Raw genomic sequence first — 11,817 nt, forward strand, 5'->3', positions numbered from 1 at the left:
ACCACCCAAACGCCGTTGTTTTCAGCAGCCCACAACCGTCCACAACCTTCCAACAACCCCTACCATCCTCTGTTGCAGTCTACCTGTTGTCCAACCACCTCAAGCGTTATCTTCTCTTTCAAATTCGCGGCCAGTCCAAACACTCCAATCCTTATCTGCCCTTCCAAACCTGCAGCCAGCTTTGCACTTCCCTCCAGTACCTCTTTTTCCCCACTTTCCAGGCTGGGTCCTGGCCGCCACCCCTTCCCTCTTGTTTTCGTCATCCGGAAAAAAACAGGCTATTTTTCTCTGGCTCTTCCAGCCACCCTATGCTTGTTGCCATTCCAAAACAGCCACCCAAATGCCCCTTCCCTGCTGCAACCGCCACCTTTGAACCCCCACCCAACCATTCCAACCACCTACCACCACTCCCAACCCTGCTTATCCAACCACCACCCTTTTGGAATACAACCCTAGTTGAGCTGTATGTTATGCCTGTTGTTATTTCCCATTTCAGTGTGTTGGTTGTAATCGCTCATTGAATTTTTCAATAATAATATTTATTTTTATATTGTTGTTTGGGTTAACTACGGTATCACTCCCTCTCCATTTATAAGAGAAGTAAAAATAAGTGCAACCTAAAAATTACACTGAACTCATTGAGAGCGCACACATCGAATAATAGACCTTTGCTGATCATTAAAAAATAATAATAATAAATACTAGAAAATGCTAATAACCGCTTCCTCCAAGGACCTCAATAACTGTTATCTCTCCTATACTTAGCATACACACAAAATAGAAAGTGTTTCCTTATAGAAAGAGGACGTGAAATCCTGCTTCTCTTTTCCCCTTATTTGTCTGTCTTCTCACCTCTCTCGATCGAAGTGCAAAAATTCTCCCTTCCTGCCTCACACACGACCCCAAAGCCAAAGCTCTTTGCTTTCGATCTCTTCCTCTCTTTGTTGCACAACCCATCACCAAATTCTATGCTCCACTTGTTCTCGGTCGCAGTGAATCACACGCAAAATCGCTCGCCGCCTCTAATCTTCCTCTTGCGACCAAAGTTCACTCGTAATATAGCCGTGACTAAGGCTAGCGAGGAAAGCAATGACATGATTACGACATACAAAGACATTCTAAACTCTCTTCTGTCTCCCTACACCAAACACCTCCGTCCCTACCTGTCGCTCCGACCACACTGAAGTCGTTCATTAACTTCTTTGTCACGCGACACTAACCTTCACTTCTCTGCTCATCTGAATCTGTGACATAGTCACGATTAGGGCTACCAAGAAAAGCACTGAGGTGATTGGGACATTTGCAGACTGCTGATTGTGAAACTCCCATTTCTATTCTAAAACCCTCTCTTGTGTACATGTGTGTGTGTGTAGGCACGCGCGCGGGTTCGCTCCACTAAATTAAATAAATGTTTAAATTTAAAGAGCTCAGGAATGCTGCACAACTTTGAATAAGGTTTTGACTATGGTTAATATTATTTTAAAAATCACTCATTTGGGTCGTCTTGTCTATAGGGTGGGTTATAAGTCTCATTCAACTAGTTTGATTGTTCTTCTTTTAAAGATTGGAGTTGATTAGTCTAGTTTGTTTCAATATTATTCAAATCACAAACATAAAAATTTGCAAGTTCAAATCGCCTAGTCTGATTCTCCTCCTTGTAAAGACTGGAGTCGATATGAATTATTCTAAAAGATTTTGTACCAACAAATATCAAATTCACTTGAAACATAAATAGTTCAAATGCTAAATAAAATAAAAAAAAAAAAAAATAGTTCAAATGTTTAAATTCCTTCGATGATGGACGTGATCAGCTAAGATTGACTTAAATTTATCCCATCAAACAATCATTCACTCCCAATCTACAAGTTTTCCTTGGATGACACAGCTCTTGGTTGCTGACAGGGATATTTCAGTCAGGTTGGGTCGACTGCCTCTTCTGACTACGTAGATTAGGCTCCATGACAACTCGAGATGATGGAACCACATGATTTTGATCAGGTTCGTCATCATTTTCTCCACCATCCACTTTAAGCTCCACGTGAAAAAAATTACAATTTAAACTTTATGTCTGTCATTATTATATTTATTAAATATTCAATGTTTAATCACTATTCTTGATCGAAAGTGCTCACCTATTAGTAGAAGTAATTAACCATAAGGGCTTGCGTCTATGAGAAACCTTGAATCCTGGATAAAAAAGTTTTCACAAAATGAGGATGAAATATCTGGGTAGTGTCTTATCCACAATCTAATGCCTTTTGAATATTTGGCCCTCAAAGCTCAAAGCTCTCATAAAAAAACTAGTATGGGGCGTCAATTTTTCAAGCCCACAAATTTTTGGTGATTGCTCTAGGGAAAATTTCTCTTTCCATTTTTGGCTAGTCATACATTCGCGATAATAATATCTTAAAAATGATAAAAGATAAATGAATCTAAATTGCTTTCATACATATAATTACTCATAAACATAAGGAAATTTTGTTTGGCAAACTTTGATGGACGACCCTTGGATCTTAATCCAATATTCTATCATTGAATTGTCCCAAAAAAGATGAAATCTATTTGATGAGCATATGAACATGACATTTGGATCTCAATACAAAAATCTGTCATTGCAGGGTCCCAATTGAAAAATGACCTGTCTAGTAAGCATCGAAGTTTGGCCCTTGGATCTTAATATGGGAATTTGCCATTGAAAGATAAAATCTATTTGATAAGCATCAAAGCATGACCTTTGGATCTCAATCTAGGAATCTATCATCGAAAGGTCCCAACAGAAAAAAAAAAAAAAAAACTATCTGGTGAGCATTGATGTATGGCCATTGAATCTTAATTTAGGAATCTACTATCAAATCATTCATGCATAATGAGAAATATTGTCTAATGATATTTGAATTTCAATTCTAAATAACTACTATTGGTTGGTCTGAGTAGAAGGGTAGGAATGTCAATGGAAAGGAATCTATCACGATTGAATTTCAGAAGAATATATTGCTACTAGTAATTATCATGGTGGTTGACACTCAAAAGGTTTTTCATCTCTAAAGATGATAATACTCTTCTAGGGAATCCTACTTTTCACTGTCCAGCTCGATGGTGTAGAGATTTTTCATTGCTGATGCTATTGTCACTATTGTAGTTATTCAAAGTTGCGTCAAAATGATTCGAAAGAATACTATTTAGAAGACAAATGAAAATGAAAAAATTGAACTAAGGGCTCAACAATTACTGTTATAACAACTAATTGTTCAATAAGCAAAATTATTTGAAGTGAGTATTCCCATCCACAGTCAATTAAAAAAGCCTAAAATGGGTTAAAAAGAATAGCTCTACCGATAAGTAAACAATCTTTTTGGGTTCAACAAGAACCCTTGCCACTGAAAATAAGTAACCTGAAATGTTGTTTATTAGCGTCTACTTGATTCAGAAAGTTGCCAAAGAAAGAAGCTTCACGAAAAAAATGTGTGAAAAAGCTTATGGTGATTGAGAGCACCAAAGTTTCAATTAGGAAGCCGCTGCCTTCCATCTTCTATGATATAGCTCAAAATTCATGAATGTGAAATATTTAGAGAGAGATTTGGCATGACATCTGATTCATACTCTCAAAGATCCACCATTAACAAGATCATTCAAAAATGAACTTTGAAGAAAACTCATTGATGAATCTTCTAATGGTTGACACTTTGGAAAGTCTATCAAAGGATCCCATTGTCAATAAACTTTAACTACACAAGTGGAGTGGTTATCAAATTAATGTAGCGGGATATGATTCTGTTCATTCATCACTCCCTCAATATATCCAAAGTAGTCAAATAGAAATGTTTCTTTAATCCTTGTCGATGTGAGTATTATTGAATTTGAGCTCACATAGCAAAGTTTTAGCAAATGGATCATTAAACCTAAGGTTGGCAGAAAATTTGAACCTAACTTGTAAGGTCTCTTTGTCATCGAGAAGAGATATAGGGAGGAGTCTGCCAACTCATCAACCTAAATTGTCAATGATCAAAATCACTAATTAATGATCAATGTTCAAAGAAGCATTACACATAACAACCTAGTCAAAACTATTTCCTAAGTTTCCTTTAGGAAAATAAGAATATATGCTCTATTCCAGCACGAGTGTAATACTTCCAAGTGTTGAAATCGCTCCTTTGCCAAAAAAGGGGTATAATTATTCAAGGTGGCACTGAACTCCAAATCAAAAGTCTATCATCTAGTTTGATGTTGTGTTCATAGCTGAAATTTTATGTGCATTGTAAAATCAAGTTGTTTCTTTTTTTTTAGATGAGGTACAACTATTTCCAAGATTCTTACGCGTTCAAGTTAAAATTATGCCCAAAGCTGAGTCTATTAAGCGCCCTCATCACTAAAATCCCTTCTTTATTAGATTGGGGCCCTATCATTTTGGGTAACTATTAATTCAATGTTGAGGTCTCCTAGCTAGAAGGGTCAACATTTTGCTTAACATCAAGATCTTCCTTTATTTGGGTTGATAGCATACTCGTGTTGAGATCCCCAAGTAACTTGGGTGACATCCTGCTTAATATCGAGATCCTTGAGAGGATGTTCAAATTGTCAATGATAAAGTTGTGTTCAATTTGACAATTCAAAAAGAACAAGTTTCAAACAAGATATATAAGATGATTCTAAAGGTTAGAGGTTTGTCTTCAAAACCCGCTAAGATTTCAAATGTCAAGCGAGAAAATTTGTGAATAAGTTTCAACCAAGTTAAGTTGGAGAAGTATAAATCCTATTATGCTCAAGTCTAGGACTTAGATGGAGGCTGAAATCAACAAGCCGAAGTGTGTTCGAGTTGCTTGCTTTTCTTTTCACTTAACAAGGCAAGGTCGTAGTGAAGAGCCCAATTTATTAGTTTGACAACGATAAAGTACACGATTATTGTTGCTCAATTTTAGGACTTAGGCAGAGGTTGGTCTCATCAAGCCAAGATGTGGTCGGTGCTGGTTTTTCTCTTCAATCAATAAGTGTAAAGAGCCCTATTTGTATGTCTGATGACAACAAAAGTGCAAGTTTATTCAACTTCACAAGGTCAAGTGATATAGATTCATAAAGTTTTCTCAACTGATCGACGGATCAAGGCAAAACTAAAACATGATACTTACATGAGAAAAAAATTAGTTGAGTTTGATGTCATTACCATTTTAAATAATCAACTTTCTTCAAAAGGCCTGACTAAGCATTAAACAGACTGCAGGAACTTTTCTCTTTTTCAAAACATAATCTGATAAAATGCGAAGCATAAGACCAAAGAAATTAGCTCAAACTTCATGTCAAATTAATGGCTAGCGAAAAATTTTTTTTTGCTATCGAGATTTGGTTGCATTTAAATTTATTTGGTTTGACATAGCTTCCCCAAATATATTCTATCTTTTATCATTTGGGTCGATATCGTGTCTAATATGAGTTCCCCAATTGATGATTTAACATATTAGTGTTGAAGGTACATTCAAGTGAATGTGTAGAAATGCCTTTATCATCAGGCATGTTACACTACACGCAATTTCAAAAGTTAGAGGTTCCTCTCTCATATTTGTCGCAATTCAGATATTCAAAAAAGAGAATTTTGAGCTTGTGATCTCCAGTAGGTTAAGTTAGCGAAGCGCAAGTTCGTTTACAGCTCAAGTCTAGGACTCAGAATAACCGAATGACAGCTATTGTGATTCCTCACTCAATATGGCAGTCAGATTTGGTCACCTGCCACTTTCGATCAAGTAGATCAAAGACTATAATAACCTGGGATGACATAACCATGATATCTCAATCAGGTTTGTCATCATTTCTCCCACTATCTGCTTTAAGCTCAAGTGATAAATTTTATAATTTATATTGTATGACTGCCACTGTTATATGTTAAATATTCAGTGTTTAATTACTAGCCTTAATTGGGAGAGCCAGATAATCAATCATAGGGGCTTGCACCTGTGGAAAACCTCAAATCATAAGGTCAGAAAGTCCTTGCAAGACGAGGGCAAAATCTATGGGTAGTGTTTTATGCACAATCCAATCTACCTTCTAAAAATTTGACCATCAAAGCTCTTAACAAAAATATACAGAGTCTTGGGCATCACAATTTTTGGAGCCCACAACCTTGTTACATTATTTGGTCCTGCATTGATTGTTACAGTTAGATGATACATAATTCAAAGGAAAATTTACATTCATACCACACTATTCTTAACACCCAAAGTTTGATATTTACACTATAATATTTGTCATAAATTTATGCATGAAAATGTGTATTTCACTTCTAAAAAGATAGTGATGGTAGTATTTTTGATTTGTTTTTAAACATTGGTGTGGTATGCATGTAAATATGAATGTTTAGGTGTTAAGATATGCAAGTTTATAAGACTTACATGCTATGCATGTAAATGCCCCCAAAAAAATTGCTCTTAAATTTCGAGTCGAATAAACATAATTAATGTCATACGGAACAGTTGTGTGTTATGTATGCAAATTTCCACCCTGTTTCATAATTTTCCTATGATGATTCAGAGTTTTTAACTTTGGAATTTAACAACAGAACTCATTGTTGCAGATGGGCATGGTTGAATTTGTTGGCTTGATTAAGGTGAACATTATAAGGGGTACCAATCTTGCCGTCCGTGATGTTCTAACCAGCGATCCTTACGTCATTCTTACTTTAGGACACCAAGTGAGAAGCTTTTCTCTGATAAACAGATCTCATCTCTCTTTTTCTACCATCAAAGTTGTCTGAATTTGTTTGCTCTTTTTTGGCAGACAATGAAAACAAGAGTAGTGAGGAGAAATTTAAATCCTGTGTGGAATGAAAGTCTGATGCTGTCAATTCCAGATCCTGTTCCTCCCCTGAGGCTGGTGAGCCATTTTTTTATCCTCTCTCTGTGGTCTAGGATTGCCTTGAAAATTGTGCTCACAAAAAAAGAAACGTTCTTTTTTATGTTTGTGTTGGTTCCCAATTATTTCGTTGAGAACATCGATAAAAGTACATAAGAAAATTTACATGGTCGAGTGAAATTCATTTGCCTATCAACAACAACAACAAGTCTTTATCCCATCAAGTGGAGTCAGCTAAATGAATCCTTTTCTCCATTGTGTCCTGTTATGTATCATATTTCCATTTAATTCTAACAAATTCATTTGTCTATGACCGCACAGAGATAAATATAAGTTGCAAATATTTAACTTTTGTTCATCTCACTAGTGTTCTTTCCTTCTTTTTCTTCTCTTGTTCCATTTTGAAACTTGAGCATGATTCCTCCTATCATTTTCAATTGAGATAAAAGAAAAGTTGCCGTTTTTATACCTCATTTCTAGCTCTTTAAGGATTTTTTCCTTAACTAATAAAGAAATGTCTCTATATGGCACTCATTAAAGAAGAATGAGTGATGTGTTGAGAGTTATTGATTAGTTCTCCTTTAAATATGATGGGGAGATTTGCAAACATAACTTAGAATTATATTCAAATCTTTATATTTATTTGTTCACTACCCTGCATCAAAATTCACACAGAAGTCCTTATTTCATTTTAGATAAGGTAATGTTAGTAGTCTTTCAATATGATAGGGAGATTTACATGCGTGTCTTATAATTCTCATATATTTATATATTGAATACTTAAATCTTTATATTTATTTATACTATATTTTTAAAACTGAAATGCACATTTTCATGCATAGGTTTATGACACCAAGATGTTAATAAATATGTAAATACATAAGAATCGTGCGGTATAAATGTAAATTTGCAGGAGGTGTTCGATAAGGATAGATTGAGCACAGACGACGAGATGGGGGTGGGTGAAATAGATATCCAGCCACTGGTAGCATTAGCCAGAGCTTATGAGAACTGTGTTTTAAGCTCGTCGGAGCCGGCACAGGTCGGGAAATGGGTGGCAACGGAGCACAGCTCGCTGGTGAGGGACAGCCTATTCCTCCTGGTGGAAGGTAAGGTAAAGCAGGAGATTTGCCTCAAGCTCCAGAATGTGGAGAGTGGCCACTTAGAACTGGAGCTTGAATGCATGCCCCTTAGCCAATGATGATACTTCTTTTTCTTCTTCTTTTTCTTCTTCTTCCTCCCATTGCATTTCATTATTGTTATAATTATCATTATTTTTTATTTTGATTTTAATTTTGAAGGATTTTACATGCATTACCGTTCATATCCTGTGTATTTACATAATTAATACTTAATTTTTTTTGTATTTATATTATTTGATTCTTAAGTTTGTGTATGATGAGAATTGCTAAAATTCGGCTTGATTAAGACTCAATTCATGTTTGTTCAAATTAGTAAACAAACAAGTTTGAATATTTTTTAGGGGGTTTTTTTAAAGAACCCGTAGGAAATTTTATTCCAATAAAAAAATGGTCACCGACAGTTTCACTACATACCAACCACCCAACTCACGCAAAGAAATAAAAACCTAAGAAACCATCAGTCATTAAGTACAACTAACACAAAAAAGTCTTAAAAATACTATATATCGAATATAAGGAGTTCCAGAACAATCACCATGAATAATAATAGAAAACTAGTGAGATACTGGAACCGAAAATATGAAGGCTTGGTTCTCCAACCCATGCAGTTTGCGCATTGGTTTTTTCTCGATAGGTAAATAGCCAATTAACTTGCATAATTTTAAGTAGAGTAAATAATTTTTTCATCTAAATAATAAGACTCCAAGAATATGTTTTCTTCTTAGTACAATAGTTCCAAAGTTCCAAACGATCTATCTCAATGTCAATCAAATGCCAACCGTAAATAATAATTAAAGTTAATGCAACTGTAACGACTTCAGCTTCCGTGCAATAGAGTTAGGGTTTAAATGAACTAAATTTGAATAATCAAACTCGCTTGTTAATGTCCATGACCAGATGCATATGTAGTTCATTGTTAAACATTTTATATTTATATGATTCATTATTTTAAAATAATATCTATTTAAAATTTTAATTTTTTGATTAGTTTTATATGAAAATTTATGTAAAAAACATGTTTATTTATAGACATATAAGAAAATTGGAAATGATGTCAAACCTGCCTTTACATTATCAAAATTGAGAGAATTTATCATTTTACAAAAAATTCAAGGGGCCTTAATATATGTATCCTAAATTTTATAAATTTAATTAAAGCTTTTTTTTTTATATGTATAATATTTAGATATTTAATATTATTACTAATATTAAAATTATTATTATTATTTTTACCATTAAATAACGTTTATATGCATAAGCTTTTGACATCAAAATGCTGTTAAGTTATAAAAATAAATATTAAATGTAATATGTTTGACGTGTAAATACATAAAAACTGTTGCGTATACCTAAATTTCATAAAAACAAGCATATTATTTTAATCTTATGTATTTGCATATCTAACATCTAATCACACGTGCACGCGCACACGTGCACATACGCACGCACAAAGATAATATATGCAACAAAATATATAATTAATTTTTTTAGTTAAAATAATAATATTTTAAATATGATAATAAAGATTTGTGGTATAAATTTTAAAAATTAAAATAATTATTAGAAAAGTAAATAGATAAGAATTGTATGTTATGTATGTAAATGTCCCATTCTTTTCGCCAAAATTTCAAGTTGTTGACAAATTTCTTTAAAGTTTCTAAGGGAAGAAAGCATAATGTCACTCTCCCCCATCCGAGCATTATGATGGTTAGGCTATTTAGTTCCTAAGAAGAGCATTAAAACCGTACGGAGGACTTGAGATAAGTTTGACCGTGACAATAAGCCGTCTTCCACGAGAAAAAATATTACGCATAAACTCTATACATAATAATTTTATGTCCGAAGGATGATCGAAATAAGATTTGGTTGTTATATATGTGTGAAAGCCTTATGAACCAGAGATGTAAAATATGAAGGAATTGTGTAAATTTTGGTCAACCATATCAACAAATACAGATTTGATCCAAAACAACGGCGCCTAATTAGATTGACATTTTCATCCTAATCAGGAGAAATTATCTTTACAAAAAAAAAAAAATATTTAATTTATTTAAGCCACCCCATGTCAACAGAATAAATCACTTAGATTGTTTCATGAACTTTAAGAAAGCTATAGTCATATTGCTTCAGATTCAAGGCTTTAAAAGGTCATCACAAAACAACCACATGCATATAATTATCATTTCAAGCAACCCACAAGAAAGCAAAGTGCCATCTTTTTCTAATTTTCTTTCATGACAATATAGCATTTAAACATTTTAAAGAGTTTGATATAGCTTTGATTACATCCAACTAAATGATGAAAAACATTATAAATTACTTTTAATTTATCAAAATTTTTTAAATCTATTTAAAAATTTATATTAAATATAATGTTGTAACCATAATCTCTAGTTTGTACCTTTTTTTTTTTTTAAATGATCTCCACTTTGTACTTTAATTTCATGTTTTAAACATGTTTTTATATTTAATTAATTATTAATTAACAATATATTTATTTATTTATTAAGTATTCCTTATTAAAAACATCACAAAACTAATTATACAAGAATAAAATTTAACTTCATAAATTTAATTATAACATCTTATCTTATGCTTATAAAAAATAATTTTTATATTTAAAAAAAAAATTATCCAACTTGAGATCATAAACAGAAAACATCTAATAATGCACATTCGATGCTTTATAATGAGAGAGCAATTTCGACTATGAGATATAATTAAAACTATATATATAATTTTCTACTTCTCGTGTCTCGTTTTATCAAAATCATGTTAAACACATGCAGATATAGTGTTCGGGTGTGTCCTGAACATGTTCAGACCCGAAAAAAATCCAAACATATACTTTATAATATTGGACAAATCAGCAAGCTTGAGTTGGGAGGAAGATCATATGTTTCAAATATCATATTTAAGCCTGCATCCCTAGCACAAGTTTCAATTTTCTTCAGGTTTATGACAATCTAAACAAAAATTATTACATCTTTCAATTGCATATTATGGTAGATTGCATGCATAAACAAACAGAAAATTGCATCATAATAACAAAATCGTAAGAATATTGTACACAAAATATGACCAAGATGAACTCTGAATCAATTGAATCTTAAATAATCAATCAAAACTTCTATTACAGCAAATTTTAGTGCATTTCATAAAAAAATCACTGAATGAACCAAGGAAAGTTTCACCAAGGAAAATAAAAATCAGAATCCAGAGTACTCAACAATGCAAAGTGCATCATCAACCAAAACAATAGAGATCTTATGAAATAAACCATCTTGTTTTGTATCAGCCAATGCGCAGTTATAACAGTTACAATCCATTAATAGCCAAATTTTTTATATTACATATTATATATACAGACCTTCCATGAACCCTAAACTGCTCAGAGAACATAACACTTGCAATCCATCTTTTTTGTTATAAAAAACCCACAAAATATAATCAAGATACCTTCCACGAACGAATTAATTTCAATCGCAATCTAAAAATCAAAAATCAAATCACAAATCCCTCCTACTTTTAATCTATCAACTCTTTTTTTCATTTTTTTTTTTTTGATATATAATTTACCCAAATTATAACCGATTTATTTCAATAGGAAGAAGAAGAAGAGCAGCAGTTAGGGCAGCGTACCAATCCATTCTCATTGCAGCTCTCACACCTCCGCATCCGTCCCTCTTCCTCCACGAACAATTTCCTGCTACCGCTGCACCTCCCGCACGGCACAAACCGAGCTCCACCGCATCCGCCGCAAACGAACGCCGGATCCTGACGAGGAACTCCGTCAAGCAATCTCCCGAGCTCTCCGATCTCCTGGGGGTGCCGAACC

At 33.6% G+C, this 11,817-nt stretch overlaps 2 protein-coding genes across 3 annotated transcripts in view; one reads left to right on the forward strand and one right to left on the reverse strand.

Annotated features, from left to right (window-relative positions):
* LOC110037513 (probable ADP-ribosylation factor GTPase-activating protein AGD11) overlaps nucleotides 1-8,178 on the forward strand; it is a 19,680-nt gene extending 11,502 nt beyond the window's left edge. The window contains exons 6-8 of one of the 2 annotated variants that reach the window (XM_020742175.1): nucleotides 6,560-6,676; nucleotides 6,763-6,858; nucleotides 7,751-8,177. In XM_020742175.1, the coding sequence (XP_020597834.1) occupies nucleotides 6,560-6,676; nucleotides 6,763-6,858; nucleotides 7,751-8,038 (501 nt within the window). In that variant the 3' untranslated portion in view covers nucleotides 8,039-8,177. Of the gene's footprint in view, nucleotides 1-6,559; nucleotides 6,677-6,762; nucleotides 6,859-7,750 lie in introns of both variants that reach the window. The other variant, XM_020742176.1, reaches the window with a different exon arrangement.
* Nucleotides 8,179-11,531: 3,353 nt separating this feature from the next.
* Nucleotides 11,532-11,817, reverse strand: part of LOC110037511 (uncharacterized protein At5g39865-like) — a gene marked incomplete in the record, with an annotated part of 1,021 nt that continues 735 nt past the window's right edge. The window contains 1 exon segment of the mRNA XM_020742173.1: nucleotides 11,532-11,801. Within this exon segment, the coding sequence (XP_020597832.1) occupies nucleotides 11,580-11,801 (222 nt within the window).

This window comes from Phalaenopsis equestris, unplaced genomic scaffold (genome assembly GCF_001263595.1).
Source record: "Phalaenopsis equestris unplaced genomic scaffold, ASM126359v1 Scaffold220451, whole genome shotgun sequence".
In the NCBI taxonomy this organism is placed as follows: domain Eukaryota; kingdom Viridiplantae; phylum Streptophyta; class Magnoliopsida; order Asparagales; family Orchidaceae; genus Phalaenopsis; species Phalaenopsis equestris.